A 23342-nucleotide genomic window follows, 5' to 3' on the forward strand; every position below is an offset into this window, starting at 1 on the left:
TCTGAATTATCAAAGTCCTTCCAAAAATGTTGGTAATTTTCATACTGCTTTAGAGAAAGAACAAGTTTGTTTATGTGTACCAAAAGAGACTAAGAACAGTGAAAGGTTTCCTCAAACTCAGGTCTGAAATTCTCATTTGTTACATTTTGGAGGTAGAGGGAGGATAATCAATCAGATGCTGCTCTTTAATTATGAATCTCTATTATGGGTTCACAGTGCCATGTCCTTTTCTTAGAGCATTTTCCTTCCAGTTTCAGAAATCAGTAGAAAAGCTGGTCCTGTTTGGTTCCTGGGTCACTCAGTACTGCAGAAAACAGCATCTCCATTCATTCTCCTTTTTTCAAACTTCGTGTGAAAAGGGATTAATTGTGGAAATAGTGGTTATTCAGATGTGTTGCTTAAGAGGAGATGTACTTTGTCTCATGAAAAAGTTCATAAGTCTCATCCTGGTAGGCACTGAATGCAGTTCCCAACAGACTCATTTTCTTCACTGCAGAACTAGACTATGTTCTTTAAAATCTTGAGTCCTCTGCAGGTTAGTGGTGATTTCCTTTTTCTCCACAATTGGGCTTCTTCAAGTACAACGGGAAATCACAAAATTTTATTTAAATGCCTTTTCCCATGTATAATAGAGCTTGGGATTCAAAAGAATTCATTCAGCATGCTCTCCAAATGGCATTTAACTTCCCAAGAAAAAACAGTAACAGGAAGTTTTGTTTTAATTAGTACATGAGCTGTGCAGCAGCTAATGTATTCCACCTCTTCACTGCTGTAAAAGGGGCAGATTTCTTGGGAGCTTGAAGCGAGCAAAGAGGGACTGTGTTCTGCTCTCCATATGCTGCAGAGCCCCATTTGCAGGGAAGGTGTGAATGGGAGGTGATTAGTAGTTGCCTGCCACTTGGAAAAACAAGCTTCTGTTGTTCTCCAGGCTGGAAAGAAACCTGGCTCCCCTCTATAACCCTAGAGCAACAGGTAGACAGAAGCCTTAGAGATTTTGATTTGATCAATAAGGGATTGTTAAGAAAACTTATTTTTTCATTTACATTAAAAAAAAGAGGTACTGGATGTCAGGCTGGAAATAGATATCCCTGGTTCCTCAGACATTATATTTCTTGATGGAAAGTCCAGGAAGTCAATTTTAGAGAAATTTGAAAGTACACCTCTCTTCCCTCTGTCAGGCCAGCCATAAACAGCCAGACTGAATCTTCATCTTCCAGTGCCACCTTGGGATCCCAAACTGGGTCCAGCACAGCACTCTGACCTGGACACTGGAAATGGACATTGGCCCCTCCATGCTCCAGTGCTCCTCTTGATACACTTCTGGTTTTACTGGAAGGCACAGCTGAGCACAGCCCAGTGCTCCAGTGCTCCCACACCTCTCCTCAACAAACGATATTCAGCAACTGATAGCTCAGTGTCTAATCACCATCATGTAGGAACAGTTTCAGAGCTCTAGAAGTGTATGTGTGTGTATGTGTTTATATTGTGTATAGTTTTTACTGTGTGGAACACGAAGGTATGAAAGTAATTCAGATTCAATGTCAAATATTCCCTGTACATTTTGAACTTACCACCTATTTATTGATTTTTTAAAGTACATAAGGATTCTGTCCTTTGTCAGTTGCATAGAAAGTTTGTTCAGGGATCTCCTACCCCAAAATCCAGGGGCCTTCTTGACAGTCTGGATGCCTGTTTTCAGTGCCAGGCTCCCAGGGTGCAGCACAGTGCAAGCTGGACCTGCAGGGAGACCTTGTCCTCTCAGCAGGATTCTGCATAGACATAGAGGTTTGCTGGTGCAGGATTGGTTTCTGAACTGGAGGATGGACTCAGAAGCCACTACAGCAGCATCCCTGGAGAGGACAACAGCAATAAGCAGGAGGGAGTGTGTTGGTGTGAGCATGTGGCAAGAAGAGTTATTTTATGATGGATTTTCTGCCACAAGGATGAAGAGTCAAGCAAGCAGAGAGGCAGGCAGAGATGTCAAGAGGAGTAGAACTGTGTTGACAAGGCAATAAAAATATCAGGTGACCCACTTACCTCTCACTTGGCTAATTCTCATCAGCACTGGAGTCAAGAAAGCATTTATTTCAATTCTTCTGTGCAATATAGGTCGTATGGGGAGGGGGATGGAGCCAAGACTAAGACATTCTTTTTTCCAATGCCCTGTCTGGCCATCCAGAGGGACATTTTAGGTGGTCCTGTAATTGGAATTTAGCCTTAGTGGAAGATAAGCATTATACCTTAGAAGAAGTGCTTTGGAAAAATACTTTAGAGGTAATAACTCTGCCACTTTGAGGGACAGGAGCTTTTTTGTGATAATGCAGCTCTTTCCAAAGTCTGTCTGACCTTTCTGCTGTATTTAGCACAGACTCTTCCATTTTTCTTGTCACAAAGGTAGGAAATGTATTTGGAGTGAGCAGGCTGCTGGCCAGGGAGGAGCAGTTCCCTTCTTCATGGCTGTTTACCCAAGCAGACCAGCAAACCAGCTGGTTCCATCCCACATAACAGGGGGCTCTTCTTTGGGGTCCACTAGCATGGAACTTCTGTTGGCTCTGAAGAGCAAAACGTCCTCTGTGCTGATGAAAATGCTGTGTGATTGAGGTTACAAACAGGGACACTCTTCACTTTACCTGCTGTCCAGAATTTTTGCCTTCTTGCTTATCTGCAGAGACTTGTGCCATGCTGAGGACATGCTGCCTAACTCCCCCGAGTTTCCAGAATATAATACAATAAAAATAATTTAAAATTTCCTCCCAGTTACCCTTTTCTACTGTTTATTATCAAAACACATGAACATTTTTCACTCACTCAGCTGTGTGTTTCTTTATTTCTTTAGGCTGTGACTCGTCACTGAACCTGACATCTCAGAAAGCCACAGATGCCGTGGACGGTATCTTCCGGTCCCTCAGGGATATTGCCAGGGTCCGACTGCACATGAAACAGTTCCATTCCATACATAATCCAGGCAGCAACACCCACCAGGCAAGTGTAGCTGTCTTTCCCTGTGTTTGTTATTTCTCTAGCCTGCCCTCAAAATTACAGCACTAATTTTGTGGATGTGCTGGTCCTGTACACATTCTGCCCATGAAGAAGATATTTAAGCATGGATTTTATAATTGACCCAGCCATCAAAAATTTCCTCAAATCCTTTGTCCAGGCTCAGGCATATGCATATCAATGTCAGCTCTGAGGAAGAAATTTGGGCTTTGCTCTGCAGCACTGTGGAATGACATGAATGCCTGTGAAAGGCAGGGCTAGGTCAAGATGGCTCTCAACTTAGACTGCTCAAGGCAGAGTGAAGCAGGATGTCTGCACCTATACTGCAGCTACATTCTTCTTGTATTTCCTCTCCTGTCCCTGTAAGCATGAGGGACAAACCTGTTTGTAAATAGGTGACAAAGGCAGCTTCTGTTTCTCAGATAGGAACAGATGATCTACAATACTGCTTTAGGTCATCAGGACTAATAGACAGTGGTTTTCCTTCTCCCTGTCTCTCCTGAAGACCTTTCCCAGTTAAAAATAGAGTTCTACAGCAGAAAGTAGTGATTTAGAGAGGATCATAAAACATGATTCTAGCCTTGAGCCATAAAAAAATCCTTCCAAACTTCTAATGGTGCTGCAGACCAGCACCAAAGGGATGTAGTTTAAATTAAGCATTGCTTTGTAAGAACATGACTGTTGCAAAACATCACTGGAAATTTCTAAGATGAAGAAAACCTGTTCCTGAAGTCTTCTAGCAGTTTGAACCAGTCTGGTATCCAAAATGGTGAAAATTGTTAAACATTTAATACAGTTCAGTGCAGGGGCAGTGAGATGATAAGGAAAGTTTCCTGGAAGTGTAATTAGCATCAGTATGTCCTTTGGATGTAATCCACTTTGCTTGCTTAGGGATAAGTGCTGGAACACAGCAAGGGATATTTTAACACCTTGCATCCCCTTAATCTAGCCATGCAAGGGATCTAGTTGCTTGAGTAGGACAAATTTTCTGCTGAGGGAAGTCCAGGAGATTTATAATAGAAGAAATAAGCAGGCAGTATGTGATTGTCCATGATAGTTACAGCTCTCTGGAAATGGGCCTCTCTTTTGGCTGGCAGGGGTTGTGTGCAATCAGTTCAGCTCCTCAGAAGTAGTAGTGCCTGTCCTGTGACCACACTCATTGCCAAAGCTCCTTAGTGCTATGGGAGTGGGTTTAGCCTCTACATACTTTTTCACTTTGTCTGTTAAAAGCTGGGAAGCCTCCTTTTCTTCATAAGACTCATAAAAAGGTTTCTATGGATAAGAACCTGGGAATTGGATAGCCTCTTAGAAGGACTTTTTGTAGCATTGTAGTTTGTATGTCTTACATAAAATGATAAATGTTTTCATCAGGTTGTCAAATTAGTTCATGTAGTGACCATGCAAGAACAGAATTTTGCCTGTTACTGAAACTACTTTCATCTTGATCTAGATATATTTCTGCCTTCCTCCTTCCCATCCTCCATTCCTTCTTCCATCCCCTACTCTCCTTTCCCCATTCTCTCTCTTTGTCTCTCTGTTTCTCTCTCTTCTTCCCTTTATAATCTCATATGGGGTGTGTCCCATAGCTATTGAGGTTTTTAACAGCAATTTTAAACAAATTTGTGCCTGCCAAAATTTAAAGTTGATCCAAGTTTCATTATATGAGATAGAAACCAATGTATGTTTTGGGGGTTGTATGGAAAAAAACCTCTACAAATATAGTAGATTAATTTCAAGTCATAAAAGATTTTTTAAAATATTTGGAACCATTATACTTTAAAAAGGTAGGGGATTGTACTCTCTGTATTTTAGTATCTGTGTAGTGTGACTGGGTTGTTTTGAAGGGCACTGAGTTTTAGTTCTGAAAATTCAGACATGCAAAATCATAGCTAATTTTTGACATCTTTTGAGTAGATAGTTTTGTCTGAATGATATTTTTCATTTCAGTCAGATGATGTTTTTCCTTTAATTTTGTGGAATAAGCCTCTCTGTTAAACTGTGATTTGATCTCTGCTCCAAAAATATTTCATTCCTAATGTTTTTCTGTTCCTCATCTATGAAGATATTAAACAGATTTTTATAAATAGGACTTCATGCCTGCATGTGTATTTTCAAATAGTTGTTTATTGCGTGACTAGATTTGACAGAAATCTTGACATGTTCTAGAAGATCCTGCAGCTCGTGTCTGCTGTAATTTGCTTTGTTGGCTCAACTAAAAATTATGCACATGTTGTGAGAAGAACTAGATGAGTTGGATAAATCTTTGTTGACAGCATTGTATTAAAAAAAACTGTAAGCTTTGTTTCATGTTGGATGAAAAACATTTCTTTAATGACTCCAGAAAATTTTAGTTTCAAGCCAAGTGGATTGTGTTTTATTTTCCATCAATTTTTACTATTTATTTGCAATATGTCTCTTGTAGATACCATCTTTGCAAAATTAATGATGTTGCACTTGATTTCCCTAAGTAATCTAAGGCATGACGTATACCTAGGGTAGTCCCAAAATCAAATAAGTGTGCTAATTTTAAAGCTGCTCATTTTCTAAGATGGTTGCACTTTCTGAAATGATCGTGGTTGTGTTGCAGTTTACGCAAAATTAAAAGCAGTAAAACAAAGCTCCATCTGTAAATCAAGCTTGAATTTTCATTAAACATCTTTCCATTGCTTCCTAAAAGTTTTATCTTAAATTTTTTTTTCAGCATGTCAGAGTGGTTTAAACCTTGGTATTGAAATGTGGAGATTATTGGGCTACTACTTCATTTTCAGACAGGGTTTGTGGATCCTGAAGAGGATACAAGGTTGATCCTTTTGGAGTAGACCTTCCAGCATGTTGACCATTTGTACCTTACATTTTCCACTTCTCCTAGCCCCTAACTTCTCAGAAGCTCTGACATTCATGGTAATGGTGGGGTTGTTTGGCCTGTTGTTCAGAAGTCCTCCACAGGTGGAAGTATTATGTGGAGTGCCATGGCCATAGAAGCTAAAGGACTAACAGGGACTCCTGAGCTGTGCTCTCCCATGAGAGACAAACAGGCAGGTTGGTCTCTTCCCTTCCCTGCTGGTATCCAGACATCAGTGGGGACATGACACTTGGAATAAGGTAGGAGTGGTCAATTAAAAAAAAAAAATGTCCCTGTTTAGGTTTTGTAAAATCATTAGAAAGGGAATGAGATCTGGGTGCACAGTGGGCAGCAGTGCCTCTGTACACCATCTGTATGGCTGTCCATTTCTGTATTACCTCCAAACAGATTCTAGAGAAAGTAAAGGTCCCCCCCTTTCTTCCTTGTCCCTCTTTACTGATATTATACACATGGGGCAGAGTAAATGTGTGGCTCCCTTTCAATCCTTTCAGTCTGATGTGCTGGTGCCCACCATCTGCAGTCAAGGTCACAACCTCTCTGACTGCTTTCATTTGTGGGATAATTATTTCTGTAACCTTTAACAGAAATAAAATATTTCAAATCATGGTTGCACTGAGTCTAAACAGGTTTGCTCACAATGCATTATTCTCCTTGTGCAGGCTTCTTACAAACCTCTGCTGAAACAGGTGGTGGAAGAGGTCTGTAATCCCGATCGGCCCGATCCTGTTGATATTGAGCACATTTCATCAGGCCTCACTGATCTCCTTAAAACTGGATTCAGCATGTTCATGAAGGTAAACCAGCCTTCCCAAGCTCATCTGTAAGATTTTCCTGAGGTCAGAGCATCATGCAGCAGTAGATGACTTATTACACTGCTCAGCAGAACTTAAGGAGATAAGGTTAGGGGAGTTAAATTCTTGAAGGGGAGCTGGGAATAGCTTGAAGCATCACATTTCAGGTACAGTGCAGACAGATAGCACCTGCTGAACAAAAAAAGAGGAATGGAGCAGACTGAACATCTAAATAAGGGTCATGGTGGACACCAAAATAAGTATGATATATCTGGGAAAAGGCAATGTGGCTTTGCTAAATGGAAGTCCTGACTCACGTGGTTTTTAGAGCTCTTCAGAGACACCCAAGAAACAAATTGATAAGTGAGTGTCAGTTCCTATTACCTACGTGGCATTCCAAAAGGCATTCCACATGGCACCTCATCAAAGGACTTTAAGGACACTCAGCACCCTTGAGATAGGAGAGAAGTAAGTATGAGCGATCTGCTCTCACAGGGGGTGAAGGAGGAGCTCCAAATTCAATACCTTTTCTATAATTTGATATGGTTCAACTTGTACCATAGGGGAAGGAAGGAAGCCTGTAAATTAGAAATTTCTTTGTGGATCCTCTTAGCATGTTTTAAGACAGTCATTCTACAAGAATTTACTCTGCCTTACAAATTAGCTCATGCTAAGTGTCTGCTAAATATTTACAGAGTTGAAGTGTGGAGTAGCCAGCATGTTGTACATTCAGCCTTGTTTTACTGCACATCCTGAATTCTCCATTGAAAGCAATCCTAAATTCACACCAAACCACATCAGTAGTATGGTTATGAGTTACATTTTAACATTGTGCCCAGTGTTTTTCCTTTAGTTTTACCACCACCACCCCTCCACACAGAAGAGACATCAGCAAACTGTGTGAGGCAGTGGACACAAGTTGCAGCAAGGGAAATTCCAGTTGAATAAAGGAAAAAAATTCTAACAGAAGGAGTGATTAAGTCCAGAGAATTCTCCCTCTCTGAGTTATTCAAATGTTGGCCAAACAAAGCCCTGAGCAACCTGATGCAATTTTGAAGTTGGCCATGCTTTGGGCAGGGAGGTGAACTAGATGAGCTACAAGGCTCCTTCCAATTTGATTCTGTGATTCTATGGTAATAGAATTTTTATTTCCTTTGTGAAAATTCCTGCTAGACCTGCATTTAAAGTCAGGTGACAAAAATAATTTTGACTGTTGTGTTGGTACTATTCTAGAACCCAGTATCAGAATAACCAAGTTATTTTTCTGTTGTTTCAAAGAAAGCTAGTATTGAGCACATAATCAAGTAAGCCTAAAATCCAGTGCTTGTTTTCAGAAATCTGTTTCCACAGTTGAAATAGATTTCCAAGATACATTCAGTTAGGTTCCTAAATTGAAATTCTCAGTTCTTCAAAGCTAATAATAAAGCCCTAAGACAACAGAGGATACATATAGAAAAAGTGACCCAATATATCTCCATTCTTATGTCAGAACTGAAAAATTTATGCCAACACTCCAAAAATAGTACAGTTAAAAACACATTCCACTATCAAACAAAGTAACCAGGCTGTTACACCCAAGTAATTTTTTAATTATTGGTTTCATTTACCAGTAATTTTCACAATTCTATTGATTTCATTGTATTTGTTTATTGCAGAATTTTTAAGCACAAATATAGGTTATTCTTTAAATTGAAAAAATAAGAATATAAGGACTTCAGAAGGCCTAAATGGTTAGATGGAGACATTGACACCTTTAACTAGTTTGAGGACTATTCTGTCCTTTTAGAAGGGGTGTGTGTGTTTGTGTGTGTGTGTGTGTGTGTGTGTGTGTGTATAAAAGAGAGAGAGAGACCTAAGTAGTTATGGCAGTATGTACCTGCATCTTTCCTGTTAAGACAAATATTCTACTATAAGGAATATTTAAGAGATGAGCAAGTGAACTTTGTGTAGGGTAAACATTTCATAGGCATCATCATATACTTCACAAATATGTGTCCATGCTTGCTCCCTTAGTTTGTAGCCTGGCTTGCTGGCATGTGCTCAATTGTTGCATGAATGAGTGTCTGACCAGCCTGTATTTCTGACACAATCACACCATCAGCACAGTAATTATTCTGTGAGCTTCCTTATTTTTGTTTCTTTCTCAATGCCTGAATACAAATGCCAACTCACATAAAAACACTTTGGTGATTGCCTCAGGTGTGTTAGTTCAGGACAGACTTTTAAAGACATCTCTCAACCAGAAGTTGTTTGTCTGGCAGATATGTTCGTTTTGAAGCTAAGGGATGTTGAAGGGAAAAAGCCTCCCTGCTTCAAGGACTCCTGTTTTGACTGCTGCTCTAGATGACATGTTTTCTGATCATCTGACCTTGCTATCATTGATACCCACTGCCATACACAGCAGCCTAGTTTCTGGTGATTGACATTTTTCCTTTTTCCAGTTATTGAGCTAAATTAATTGGTTTCTGGTTGGTCACAAATACCAGAATCATCAGTGCTGCTGTTTTTGTTGGGTGAGTTGCAGAACAATAACAATTGTTTTTGCTGACTTTCCTCATAAAAAACCCTGTGGTTTTTGAGCTGCCATGAGCCATGAGAAAACACCTGTCCTCTAATGCCTTCCTGCTTCAGTTTTAGAGTTTTATTGACCCTGTTTCAGTTTTAGAGTTTTACTGACCACTGCTACCCTGTTTTACCACCTCCTCCTCCTCTCTCTCTCCTCCACACAGACATGTGCATGAGCAAAGAGCCCTCTGACCACCAGCATCCTGAGCACAGCCTGTGTGGTGAGCTCAGAGCTGGGGAGAAGGCCCTGGTGTCCTACTGGGACACTCTGCTGGCTCAGGGCACCATCCCCCCTTCCTTTGGGCTCTTTCATGTCAACATAATGGTTTTGAGGGGCTTTTGGTTAATCTTTTAATTGTCTGAGACAGCTCTCAGATTTTTTTTTTTTAATGTATGGCATTTTGAATTGAAAGTGAATTTCTCTCAGGGATTTTGGCAAAATTCAGATTTCACAGTAAATTCAGAGGCAGTGGAAATGTCCCAAATCAACTGAACTATAGAAGGATCCCAGAAGATACACATTGCTTTTGTTGCAATCCATTTCAGTTCTTCTTCTCTATCATTGGAATGAGTTGTGTTTAGCTACATGCAGCCAGTTTCTTCAAAAGAGAGAGTCTTGGGTGGTTGTATTATCAAACAAGAAAAAAACATAAATTGGCAGAAACTTGCATTCTTAACACAGCCAAATATTTTGTACCCAAAGTACTGTCCTCCTTCAAAACACTTACACATAGCATAACAAAATTACAGATTCCAAGACTCTTTTCATTTCTGTTTTAATTTAATTTAGAGTTTGCATGCCTAATAGCATTTTTAATACACATTTCTGGAATTTGTGGTTTGAACTTTAGTCTTCTGAAAAATAGTAAGTTTTATATAGGCACCATGTGTTTGGATCTAGGTTTATTTTGATTGAAGGAAATGATTTGTCAAGACATTTTCTCTTTAGCATAACCCTGAAAGCTCATGATTTCCCGTTCTTATACTGGGTGTCCTTTGTATGCCCAATGTTCTGCATGCATGTTAATTCTGAGTTTGTTTTTGCTAGGAAAGATTTTAGGAATCATAGAATCCCAGAATCACAGAATATTCTGAGTTGGAAGGAACCCACAAGGATGATGGAGTCCAGCTCCTGGTCCTGCACAACACCATTCCCAAGTATCACACCATGTGCCCAAGGGTATTATCCAGGCAGGTGTTGTGACCACTTTCCTGGCAGGCCTGTTCCAGTGCCCTGGAATTGTAGTATATATGCTATCAACAAAGTCAGAGAGTAAGCCAGTATGCAAATACTCAGCTCACTAATACATCTGTCTAAGGCAGTTCTACTAGTTTCAAAGGCTCAGGAATTCAAGAGTTCCTTGCCTGGGGAGCAGCATTGAACAGGGAACCAGCCCCATGTAATCAAAGCCAGCTAGCCTGGAGAGAGAACATGGCATCTCCCTGTGCTGGCTTCAAAAGGAAGGGTCCTTGCTGAAGGTTACCAGGCAGAAAGCCTGACAGACCTGCAGGATGAAAAAGTGCCAAAAGACTAAATATAGGAAAGCCACAATAAGGAAAACAAGAGGAGCTGTATCCCCAGGATCTGGAGCCACAAGGATCAAAGCAAGCTGCTGTGGTGGGGAAAGCAAAGGAGCCCTGCTCTGCCCAAACACGGGCTGACACCAATTTCACTCTGTGGAGTGAATGCTGTTAAAAGCCAACACCCACACAAGGAGAGGAGGCAGAGAGTCTAAAAAGGAATTAAACTACTTTGTCACTTTTCAGAACCGAACATTTGGAGTGTTTCATGCTCCAGGGTGATGTGACAAGAGCAATTGCATGGCATCTGTTGACATCCCTCCCAAAGACTGGATCAAGGTAGTGTCAGGGGAGTGTGTTTTCTCAAGAAGGAAACAGTTTGCTAGGAAACAGCAAAGTTATCAAACTTCTAGAAGTGGCTAAGAGGAAACTGATGTAAAGCATCACCATCATGTTTAAAATTAAAATACACATTTGAAATTAATTAAAGCATCACTTTTACATTTAAACTTAATTATGAGGTCTTAACTGAAGTGGGATATTTGTGCCATTTTAAAGATAATTGAGGAAAAATGAAACAAGTATTTTCTTGGAGCTAAAGGTCCTCTATATTAGTTACAAGGTAGTCATAGAAGCATGGAAAACTCTGAATTGAAACTAGCTGTAAACTGATTTTATACTATAATGTACCTTATTTATTTTTATTGGATGAATTGTAAAAGATTATTCACTGCACCAGTGAAAACACATTGCATAAAATTCTTTTCCATGTTGACCTCAGGCAGGGATTCTAGCATGTTTGGGCTGGACTCCTTGCTTCTGCTGGGTAGTAATTTACCCCTCATTCCCTAAAGTCTCCTGTGTATGTGTATCCAAAGTAAACATCCACCCAAGTACTCTCCTCCCTCTCTGGGAAAGGGAAGAAACTAATGAAGAAGGAATGAAGGGAGAAACCCACAGACTTCAGGAGAAACTCCTATAGGTTTCAGGGGAATCCATGGAGACTTTATTTCCCTGGAAACAGCTAATTAGTTCTAACTGGGCATCATCCCCATTGATTTCCCTCTCAGCTGCTACAGCATTCCATGAATATTTCTTTCTGAGCTTCCTCTTTGGTATTCCTCTAGCCACACCTCTTTGGTCTTCCACTAGGGAGCTGATCACTGATAATCCATAGGTTTGGACCTAGATGAAGCAAGTACAACTAATGCTTTTCTTCATTTTCCAGGTGAATCGCCCTCACCCTGGTGATCATCCTCTTCTGATCATCTTTATGGTTGGAGGAGTGTCAGTCTCCGAGGTCAAAATGGTGAAGGATTTGGTAGCAACACGCAAACCTGGTACCCAGGTACAAACAGCTAAGAAACTAAGAAAATTCATCAAATAGTGTTCCCTATAGCACTGGTACCAAACCTTCAGAAAGCCACAGCCATATGGGCAGAATGATGCTAGGGTTTTTGCTGTGAAACATCTGTAGGCAACAAGTATTCAGGCACCAAGGGTTTGTTTTTTTCACATTATAGTCAGCAACAAAAGTTCAGACTCGGGTTGGAGAGTTCAGAACAGACTAGCATTAATTTGAAGTAGCTTCCATAGTTTCTTTGTATTCTTTATAAACAGAAACATCTGCTGTCCAAAAAGCTACAGGGTCCCTGGTCATCCATCTATGACACATAGTGCAGGGATACTCAGGAGCCTGAGTACCACCTAGTGACTTACCAGTGGTAATCCTGCAGGCACACCAATTAGCAATGGTGAGGAGCAAAATAAATTAACCTGGATACAGCTGTACTGTTCCTGTGTCTGGCCTGATGTCTCTGATAGCTGACCACTAGACCTTAAGTAGCCTGAAGCAGGTTGTGTGGAGAAACCCCCAAGTCTCTGCATCCCTTGAATGTGCTGTTGGACTCCTGGAAGGAGTTCCCACCGTGAGGTTTCAGTAATGTCCATGTGGCTGATCTTTGCCTCATCCACTCTCTGGCAGCAGAACTTGACTACAGTAACTGTCATCGGAATGGAGGAGGGAGAGGATGAGGATGGGTGAGCTCTGGTGGTACCTGAGGTGTTAAAAATCATCATTAATTGTGGAGGACCCAGCAGGTGTCTGTTGAGTACTGCAGATACACAGGCGAATACAAAGACTCTAAAGTGCTGTGTAACCAGCTGCATCATAGACATAACTCTGGTTTCCAGAGAGGCTGGCAAACATCTTGTTTTCAAGTCCTGTGGAAGGCAATTTTGATTATTGAGAAATCATTAGCAAAATGGAGCCAACCAAAGGCAAAGCAGCCCCTCAGTCTGACATGTGTTTCCATGTTTCAGTTGTCATTGCAAGGCAGTCTCAAGAAGTATTTTGTAAGATGGAGTACCATTTTAGCAAGTTTTCTTAAATCTGATAATACCTTTCTTGCCCACTAGTCTGCTGCTAATCTCCTCAAAATAGCAAATTATATTTTCCTTCTTGAAGGGGAGTTGAGTTGTGACACACTGATGGACAAGTTAATCCACACACAAAATGTATTAAGACACCCTGAAAGATAAACAGAGGGTTAACATCTGAGTTGGTTGAGAACTATGCAGGGAGATTTTCAACTAGCTTTCTAGAGGGACTTAAGGCTTGACAGTGGTGACATGGGATCTGGTGTTGCTTTGCTTTGGCTTAACCCTGGCAGCAGGTCACCCTCTGAGGCAGATTCCTAAAGCATTTTAAGCTTTTGCTGCATCTTGCCCTTTATCCAAATGTGCTGTGTTAGAGGTGAAAGAACTTTGGGGGAGAGGCGGGAGGAGGAAGGGAAAGAAGAAACTAAGCAGTTGTGCAAATCTCTCACAAAAAAAAAAAAAAAAGTTTGTAAGTTTGTTGGCTTTACCTGGATTTCTGCACTATAGTTGTGAATATGCACCACCTGTTTAGGATTATTCTCTTTTCAAAAAGCCAGGCATTTATCTAACTCAAGCCAGGATTAAACAGAGCCTTTTTGTGCTGTTCAGGCAGTCAGGTTCAGGCTTCAGGGAAACACTGGCCTTCCAAGTCCATTCCAGTCAAACAAAGCACTAACATTTATACTAATTACTGGCTCTTGGAAAACTGGAGAAATGTGTAAGTACAAAAATTGAGTAAAGTAATTGAAGAAAAACTGACAGGGTGCATTGATTACTTCAGCAATGACATTTAAATGTGGAATAAGAGACACATGTTTCCATCCACAGAACTGTTCTGCATCTGAATCTGAATGACAATTTTATTTCTCATGGAGAAGCACAAAGAAATACAGTGTTTCCTATGCACCATTTGGTTTTGGATTGTGGTAAATATCTCCTCATAACTAGTGAGAAGTATCCTATTTTTGAAGGAAGAAATTACTTCTCTTTTTCTGCTTTAGTCAGGAGAGTAATAAAGGAGAAAGAAAGAGCATGAGAGAATGTTTCTCCCTCCCTTCTCCCAACATTACAACCATCTATGTGGTCGTGGCTGAGGCCAGCAGACTGATAAACTTTCAGATGCCCCTTTAGATGCTAGCTGCATCCTTCCCTACCTTCAAGTGTGCTGGGGGGAAACTTCCCATGGGAGTTCAGTGGGTCAGGATGGGGCTCCTGTCTCTTCCACCTTGGCTGCCACTAGGAGGGGATAGCCCTTCAGGTGAAGGGTGAAAAGCAGGCATGGAGTACAGAACAAGGAGAGGGCTGCAAAGGACTGTCCTGAAGACAGCTGCCTGGAGAAGAGATGGACATTACTTATCTGGGCAATTCTCCTCTGTAAAAATGAAAGAACAAACATTCACATTTATCCCCCTCAACAAGCCCTTGGAAATACTGGAGGGAAAGAAGTCCTGCTGTATTCAAGCATCTTTTCTGAGACATTAAAGTTGGAGATCTCCTTTTTCGCTCTGAGCTTGCTGTTTGTTGCACAAATCCCCTGAGGATTCAGTGGTAGGACTTCAAGAAGAAATTGCCTTTTATCTGTCAGTGGCTATTGTTGATGTTTGGCTTGTAAACTAGAAAAACTTTAGTAACACGTCCCTTCATGTTTTTCAGAGTTAAAGCTGCATGAAGTAGAAGTAGAAGTAATTTCTTCCTTCTACAGTATGAGCGCATACTGTACTATAGTCTGATTCTCATGTAACATAAGTAAGACAGTGTCAGCCTTTGGCATCTGCAAGTTACAGAGACTTTTTCAGGCTTATGAAGGAAGAGATAATCAGTGCCAGTTTGCTGCAGATTGTGTGGGAGGACAAGGGAAGAGGAGAAGTGAGGGGGAGGCTATCACCAATACAGAAGGGATCTTTTCAGTATCTGAAGTGAAAAGATGAAAGAAAGAGCAACACAAAAAGTTGAAATGCAGCATTACCACATACTTAAGCTACATGATGGACAGCACAAGGTATTTGTTATTTTTGGTATTTGTTAGCTGCTGCAGCAGATGGACACATATACGCTGTTGTTGATGTTTGTGCTTCCTCTCCTGGTTTTTGCGCTGAAGAAGCAAATTCATTTTCAAGTGAGCTAAAATGATTAAATCTGCCCCCAGATCCCAGCCTGCAATCCTGACCCTATGGACACTGCTAAACTTGGGGCTCAGTAAGAGCAGTGTCCTATGATTTCAACCCTGGCTTAGCTCCTCACAGCAAGAGTGTACACACTCACTCCTGGATGATAGCTTTGCTCTGCAGAGTAGCCTTCACACCACATAATTATATAATGGTTTTCACTCAGGGAAAACAGATACTTGCACCTAGCAGCATGTCTATCATGGTTGTAGTGAGCAATGGTTTCATTCATCAGACCCATCTGCGATTAAAAACTGGAAGAAACCAAAGTGATAACATCTGACAGTGCTCAAGGTTGAACCTGATGTGCAGAACAGCCTGTGCCTGGTCTGAAAAGATGATTTGGAACCGGGAGTGTGGCTTCCTGCAGCAGGCACTTCTGTGGTGCTCACCTTACCTTCAACTGAGAGGAAACTCAGTTCATCACTCAAATCTGTGCTGTAGGAGAGGAAACTGCAGCTTCATCAGCTGGTGCCTCGCAGTAAATGCACTGGCAGTCACAATAAATCACCAGGTAAAATGTGGGTAGAAATGTGTCAAAGCACACATTCATTAAGCGTACAATGCTAGCAGTCATTATGCTCCTTAAAGTGATTTAACTGCAGTTATTAGCCAGCAGACAGTTTTGCTGGACAAGGTGCATTGCTTATCAGTAAACACCAAATGCAGACAGCCTGCCTAGAGCTGGGTAAAGCAAACAGTTACTGTCTATGGCTCATTAGTACTGTCTCAATCCCTTTCAGCTTGACTTGTTGCTTCTTGTTCCCCTTCTTTCAGGTAATTGTGCTCTCCTCTGTGCTCCTGACACCACATAGTGCTGTTGAGCTGTTGTTTGCCTCAGACCGTCTCCAGCCTGACGCTCGTATCTGACGGCGGGAGGCTGTGGAGAAGATGAGTGCCTTGCCTGGAAACATCAAATTCCTGCTCTGTCACTCTTCTCAAGAGCCCTCCAAAAACTGATGTGTCAACTGATGCAATTACAGCTGCAGGTGAAACAGCAGGGTATCTGGCTGCAAGGGAACACCTGCAGCTCATGGGCAGCTCTTCAGAATGGTCCATTTGTCCAACAACAAACCTCCCCTCCTTGACGATAGCACTGCGCAGTGCTGAATCACTCCCAGCCTCACTCAGCATGGTGAGGGCGATTGTTTGTAATCATTCCCGAGCAAAGGAGCAGCTGAGAACCAGGTGATGCACAATTTGCACTCCCCAAGCAGTACCGTTTTTTCTGATGGTTTTGCTGGGCTTGCTGGTAGGAAATGCTGCTCAAGGAGTGAGAGGCTAGCAAAATCCACCCCCTGTCATGCTACCTTGCAAGATGTGTGCCTTACAATGTTAACAGCATCTACTTGCACTTTGTTTCTCACACCAGAGAGATCATGGAACAGAGCCCTGATTTGGCTGGCACACAGCACCCAGCCTGGCCATGCTCTTTCAGCGGGACTGTTAGAGGCAGGGAAGCAGAGCCAGACTCAAGGGCTGGGTTACATGGCTGCTTCTCTCTCAGCTTTCAGTTTCCTGCTCTAGTTTCTCCACCCACAGTCCCAGAAGAAAAGACAGTTTCTGATGGCACACATCTCTGTAGATTTATGCAGGAGGCCATATGGGCTGTGATGGTTTGATGATAACCCCAAAAGAATCCTCCCCTCACATGCATTTAAAAAAGAAGGAACAAAAAAAATTTTTAAAAGGGCATGATCCCATTTTCAAGAGGCCACAGCACAGATTCTTTCTTGAGCTAGATTTCAGAACAGCATGATTAGAAAACAGCTTTTATTTTTAATTTATGATCATGAAATAGCTGCAATCAAATTCAGTTATGTAACTTTTCTTTATAAAATTTTGCTAAAATCTGTGATGAAAGAGCAGCAGCCAATAGAGAATTGCATGTAGCACCGAGATTTCTGAATTGCAACATAAAATGGTGGAGCTCTAAAGCTGCATCCTCTTACTTCATCCAAGTAATGCTACAACTATAGCTTACACTGAGATGAGAATGTGAAATTAAGTGACATTCACTCTATCATAGCATTCTTTATTATCCCAGAGTAGAATAAATGGGAAGTAGTTTTTTAAATTTTGTTCACTAGCTAGCATTAGTTCTCCTAAATGTTTATAATGGTCTTCAGAAAAGGGTGCATTTTGGTTTAAATTCAATTTTGAGTGGCTGGAAGGAAACAATGGACTGATTATAAAGCACGGACAATGTTGCCTCTATGGAAGAGAAATTTATAAGAATGACTATAGAATGGAACTTTGTGCTAGAAAAAATGAGAAATGCTATGAGATTGCAATATTAAAAGCTCAAGGAATAGTTTGAATAGAGCAACTGGAAAGCAAGTAGCTGGTCTCTTGGTTTTTCTGTCATTCTGTACTGTTCAATCTTTCTTATAATATGGTTGTTTCATAAATTCTGTAATCAATAAAGCAATGCTCTCACAATGCCAAACCTAATCTGCCTTCTCCTTTTCTCCTAGTATGCAGAGCTACACATGCCAGAACTCTATATTCCTGCAATCCCTTTTACTTTTGCATTGATTGCCCCTAAGAATCTAGACCGTCTATCTTGGTCCTAGAACATTTCCTAAACTCTGCTCATAGCAGAAAGGCTTGCCTGTGTTCAGTGCCATTGCTGAGCTCAGGTACTCACACCTCTGAGATGCTGCTGCTTTCCTGAGCTGCTGGAGGCTGCTGGTTGTGGTCTTCAGCCCCCCACCTCTCTTTCATCAAATGCCCTCAGGTCTCTGACTTGGCCATCTACTGTATTGAGGAGGCAGGGCTGAGTCTGAGCAGACACCAGTGACCTTGCACTTCCTCTGGGTCAAGTAGAGACAGACACTAGCTTCCCAGGCACACACACACTGGAGGAATCTTCTCAGCCTGTGGGGCCACAGCTGTGGTAATTGATGCTGCTTATGGACCAAAAGTACAGTGGAGACTTTCCAGTGCCCTAGTGCAATAGTAAGCTTATTTATTTGTAGGAAATAGCTGTAGCAGCTACAGGGACCCTGTGCTGGGGGAAAAGGTGAAGGGATGAGGGATCTCCTGCTAGTCCCATGTGAGTAGAAACAGTACAGAAGAAAATTGAATGGGCAGGTGCAAGACCATAACAAAGAGTGTCTGAGTCCTCTGCCTGCAACACCAAGCAATACTCAGAAGGGGAAAAGAGGAAAAAACATAAAGCTACTCTTGGGAAATCGATTTACTTATCTATTAATAAGCTAAGCACTATTTGGTATAAGCTCAGTTTTGTTTGCAAGTCCAATCCTAAATCACTTGGCTAGTAACTCATGGTCCAAAAGATTATCATCAGGGACCCTGTGAGAGTTTCCCTGCATCACTTACTGCAGCTGTGTGCTAACAAGGTGAGCCTGTATGGCCATCAGCCTAGTACCAGCACAAACATACCCCGCAGGCAGGCTTTTAGTAGAGCTATTTTAAACATGAAAAAGATAGTTGAAGACTTGCAATTTGTTTAAGGTCTTCACAGTGATATAGCTCAAAACATAATTTTTTTTTAAAGAAAGTGGCATAGAGTTCATGTTTTCCAGGTTATGACCTACCTCACACTATTCCTTTCTCATTAAAGACCAAAGTATTTTTGACAAGTGGAAATAAAGAATCCCATTTTAATTTGAAAGGTCACTGCCTTATTCAGTTCCTCTCCTACAGGAATTTCTCAAAAGGAAGTTGTAAAGCACTTGTGAGAGCAAAACCCCTGTGGTTTATGCTAATAAAGCAACAGCATAGGCAGGAAAGGACACCTTGCTGTTTCTGCAGGGTATGTTAACTACCTTAAGAAAGCTATTACTTTGTCTCAACATTTCACTGGTTGTTACTCCTTGTTTCTCACCCCCAAAGAACACACAAGGAAATAGGCAATTCAAAAATTTAATGTTGTACCAGGCAGTAAGAATGAAAAGTCCACTCCCTAGGAGGAGTAACTGTACACAAAATAAATAAGTTACAGTTTAAACAAAAGCACAACCGGCTTTTTAAAGTGCATGTGTATAAGGCCCTTAGGCTCTGAACTCCATTGGTTCAATATTAAAAAGAAATAAGTATTTATATAAAATCTGCCATCTGTTTAAGAGCGAAGAGGGTCTGGCTCAGCTCAGAACAAGCCATCAGCTTCATTGCCTGGAGCCAGCCATGCTTCACACCTTTTGTTCTTTTTGCACCTACTGCACACAGGAAAGAGAGAGAGAAAAAAGGATGTCTTAGAATGGCATCTGTATTAGACTATCACTCCACACACATTCCTCAGAAGCTCCATGTTGGATCATTTAGTCTGGAAAGTACTTTAAGACAGTAAAAGTTGTTTGCAATTAGATATGTTTACACCCTGTGGACAATAGCTTTGCATACAAAGAGTGAGGTCAAGTTGTCAGCAATAGCATGGATAGTAAAAAATAAAGATCATTGTTTACAGTCTTGATGCTCAGTCCTGTCCACTTATTTTACACTTATTTTTACAGAACCATTTGATGTTTGCTTATTTGTTTTGAAATACACAGAACAAAACCAGTTCTACCGTGCAATAAAATTAAACAGTTGCATCATGCTGTCCTTCATCCATGTGAGAACAAAACTCAAGCAGTTACTTCTGAACAGGGACCTGCAGTTCAGGGCATTTTCCTGCTCAAGTTGAATTACAGCAAAAAGGTTGTTTCTGCACAAATGAAAGCCAAATCTGTCCAACTGGGGAAAAGGGAAATGGTTTCATTTACTGAAAAGGTCCCTATCCAAATGAAAACATCTGTTCAGCAAGTTGCAAAGTACAACTTTTTCAGGTGGTTTTATGGGTTTTTTTTCCCCCTTTTCTAATCTGACACTGCTCCTTTTTTAAGCAACTGCTTAAAGACTTCTACCATACAAAAGGCTACTCAAACCATCCTCCTTTCACAATACCTTGGATTCTACATGTGCCAGTGTTAAACACCCCAGTTTCAATCTCAAGCTAAACATTGGGTAGACCAAGGGCTGTGCTGTCAAACAGAAGTGACAGTCCTCACTTTGGCAGACAAGGCTTGCTTAAACCTTCTCTTCAGATCCTGCATGTTAGGTGATTTTGGCCGTGGAATAAGAGAGGTTCTCCTCCTCTCAGGGGTGCTGGTTATTTGCTGTTTATTGACTTCTTTACAAAGGAGATGGAAGGCATTGAAGACGTTATTATAGTTTTCACTGACAGATACTTCATAGAAAGTACAGCCCAGCATATTGGCCAGCTGAAGTCCCTGCTGAGGCTCCACCTCTTTGATATGCAAGAGATCAGCTTTGTTTGCCACAATGACGACAGGGACCAGGTTCCCTGGGTGCAGCTGTCGAACATGATGGTAAAGGTGACTGAGTAGTTCAAAGCTCTTATAGTCAGTGATGGAGAAGACAATCACCAGGGCATCTGCCCAGCGAATGCATCTGTTCAGCTGCTCATTACAATCCAGACTGTGTTCATGGATCTGAAAAATGAATGGTCTCAAATTAGATAGCTGAAGTCACAAAAGATTAAAGGAACCTGTCTTCAGGACTCTGTAAAGCCAAATAGCATTTTACAGCTTCAGACATATATTTGGATTTCACATGGTAAGTATGAACTTAATCTGAGCATAGCAAGTAAATGCAGATGTTGTTTCAGCTGCAAAAAGCTGGAATTTAACACTGGAGTTTGCTATACTCAAATGGAAAATTGACCTGAGTAGTTCTGCATGCAGAGAAAGACTTTGTAGTTCCACAGAATGGGAAATTAACTGGCTAGACAGTAAGTCTGGGGAAGCAAAGATATGAGCTGGAAGCATTTAGACCTGGAGTGTTGCCCAGTTCAAAAAGGCAACAGTCCAGCATTACTCAGGTCTATACATTTAAAACTTCAGCTTGTGACACACTAATGAGCACAGCCACAATGTAGCAGACTTCACTTTGCCATACACATTTATGAAGCTTGTAGGGCAGTGATCATGACATTTATTTTCGCATGTACCATATTTCACATATACCACTTTGAATTGTTTCTGGATTTGTGCCTAATGTTCCCAATATACAGGCACGAGGCACTTCAGTAATTCAGCCACTCAAAAGTAACGGGCCTCCAATGAACAAATGATTCATTGTAACAGTCTCTCAACACAGCTGGCTTGACTGGTTCAAACACAAGTTACCACCTCTCCCACAAAGAACACCAAACTCTGAGACACGCAGCAAAACATTTTACAGAAAGATCATAATAAGATGCTGCACAGAGGGATGCAAGCACACAAACATTTAGAGCTACTCTAGTAGCATGGTTGCATCTAGCTCACCTGAACTCCTGGAGTATCTTGCACTTGGATAGCCAACATCTCTCCATCTACCTGGATGTGCCTGCTGTAGAGATTACCTGACAAGAACACCAACAGGTTCACAGGTACAGTCACCGCTCTACAGACAAATGTTACTTCTGCTGCCCATTGGTTGTGTAGGGAAAGTCATAACACCCCTCATGAAGCAAGAAACTAGTGCTATAAGCTTTTTGGGTGTTAACAATATTTATGATATTGCTAGAAACCTGGGATTTAATGATGAATTTACTTGTATTGAAGCTGGGCATTAAATGGTAGGCAACCTGGAACTTTTAACACTCTTAAAGACTGTCTTATCTTGAATGATAAAGGTAAGAGTGCAAAACAACCAGTTTTCATTACATAGAAAAGCAGCTTTCCATCATTTAGTGAAGCTCCCTTTTAAAGTTTTCTTCCAAATTTGCCCTAAACCAAGACAATATATTTTTTTGGGTCCCTGTTAGCTGGCCTGTAAGATTTTCTGGGTTCGTTGTTGTTTGGCTTTTTCAAGTAATTTCCTCAACAGAAAGCTGTCTATTTTACACCAGCATTAGTTCAGACTCTGCACTGTACTCACTGAATGAGGTATGTAACATCACCTCTCCATTTTCCCCTTCATAACTGGCTCTGCCTAGCCCATGCAGCTGCTGGCACTCAGTTTGCAGAGAACAATACAGCAGTAGGTTTACAGAATGTGTTCTTGTTTTAGCTAAAAGACTCCTTTAAAAAGGGGGTACTTCGACCACATAAAGCAAATTCTGGCCGAGCCCTGCAGTACAACCCATCTCTAGAGCTGCTGCCACCACAAACCACATGTGGCTGTGCCTGGCGTGCCTCCTTCCGAGGGCTGCGAGCAGACCGGGCAGGGAAGGGGCTCTCAGGGCTCCAAGCAGCCGCGGAATCCCGGGGATTCGGGCCGCTGCCAGCCCCTGCCGAGCGCCCGCAGTCCCGGGGGGAGCGAGCGAGCTCTGCCCTCCCCACCTGTGCCCAGCGCTGGGGTTTGCGCTCTCCCTCAGGGCTCGCACCCCCGGCCAGGCAGCCTCAGGGGAGGCACCCACCGGCAGCACAGCGGCCGGGACCGCGCTCCGCCGCCCCGCGGGGCCCCCGCCCGACCCCATCCCGGCGGGAAGGAACAAAGCCGCTCGCCGCCCGCCTACCTGCGTTCCGCTCGTAGTCGCCGATGAACCGCCGGGTGAGGAACCGCACCACGAGCGCTGCGGGCAGGCACAGACAGGCACCATTAGCCGCGCTCCGCCGCCGCCAGCCCCCCGCCCGGCCCGGCCCGGCGCTGCCCCTCACCTGTCTTGCCCACGCCGCTGCCCCCCACCACCGCGATCTTGACGAGGCGGGGCCGGGCAGTGGCGGGGCCGTCGCCGCCGGGCGCACACTCGGCGATGGTGCACATGCTCTGCGTCAGGCGCATCCCGGCCACCACCCGCGCCCGAGCTGCCGCCGCCGAGCCCCCGACCCTTTTCTCGCCCCCGCGTCCCGCCCCGGGCCCTGGCGGCCACTCAGAGCGCCCGAGCACCGCCCCGCCGCGCCCCGAAACACGCCCCGAAGCACGCCCCGAAACACGCCCCGGACCGCGCTCCGCCCATGCCGAACAGCGTGAGCGGCGGCGGGGGGCGCGGCGGACCCCGCGCCTCGGGTGGGGAAGGATGTGGGAAGTGGGGAGGTTGTGTCCGTGTGTGACCTCCCCACTCTTCGGGAGTCAAACATCCGCAGCACCCTGACGACGACGGACCGA

The 23342-nt window shown here is 42.6% G+C and overlaps 2 protein-coding genes across 2 annotated transcripts in view; one reads left to right on the top strand and one right to left on the bottom strand.

Annotated features, from left to right (window-relative positions):
* Positions 1–17735, top strand: part of SCFD2 (sec1 family domain containing 2) — a 185784-nt gene extending 168049 nt beyond the window's left edge. Inside the window, exons 6-9 of the mRNA XM_036382488.1 lie at positions 2837–2982; positions 6520–6654; positions 11966–12085; positions 16059–17735. Coding sequence (XP_036238381.1) covers positions 2837–2982; positions 6520–6654; positions 11966–12085; positions 16059–16151 — 494 coding nt within the window. The 3' untranslated portion in view covers positions 16152–17735. The remainder of the gene's footprint in view (positions 1–2836; positions 2983–6519; positions 6655–11965; positions 12086–16058) is intronic.
* A 1421-nt stretch (positions 17736–19156) lies between these two features.
* RASL11B (RAS like family 11 member B) lies at positions 19157–23044 on the bottom strand. Its single transcript, XM_036382497.2, has 4 exons — positions 22895–23044; positions 22753–22809; positions 21578–21654; positions 19157–20740 (listed from the first exon to the last, which is right to left on the bottom strand). Exons 1-4 carry the CDS (start codon positions 23016–23018, stop codon positions 20273–20275), a joined length of 726 nt encoding a protein of 241 aa, XP_036238390.1. The 5' UTR covers positions 23019–23044; the 3' UTR covers positions 19157–20272.
* Between the last annotated feature and the right edge of the window lie 298 nt (positions 23045–23342).

Source organism: Molothrus ater, chromosome 4 (genome assembly GCF_012460135.2).
Source record: "Molothrus ater isolate BHLD 08-10-18 breed brown headed cowbird chromosome 4, BPBGC_Mater_1.1, whole genome shotgun sequence".
Taxonomy (NCBI): domain Eukaryota; kingdom Metazoa; phylum Chordata; class Aves; order Passeriformes; family Icteridae; genus Molothrus; species Molothrus ater.

What these genes read in the sequence shown, in the direction of transcription:
- RASL11B (XM_036382497.2), bottom strand. Translation starts at nt 23,018, where the DNA reads ATGCGCCTGACGCAGAGCATGTGCACCATCGCCGAGTGTGCGCCCGGC. An exon ending in CGACTACGAGCGGAACGCAG is followed by an intron (nt 21,655 to 22,752) that starts GTAGGCGGGCGG and finishes TGTTCTTGTCAG; the next exon opens with GTAATCTCTACAGCAGGCAC. An exon ending in AAGATACTCCAGGAGTTCAG is followed by an intron (nt 20,741 to 21,577) that starts GTGAGCTAGATG and finishes TTCATTTTTCAG; the next exon opens with ATCCATGAACACAGTCTGGA.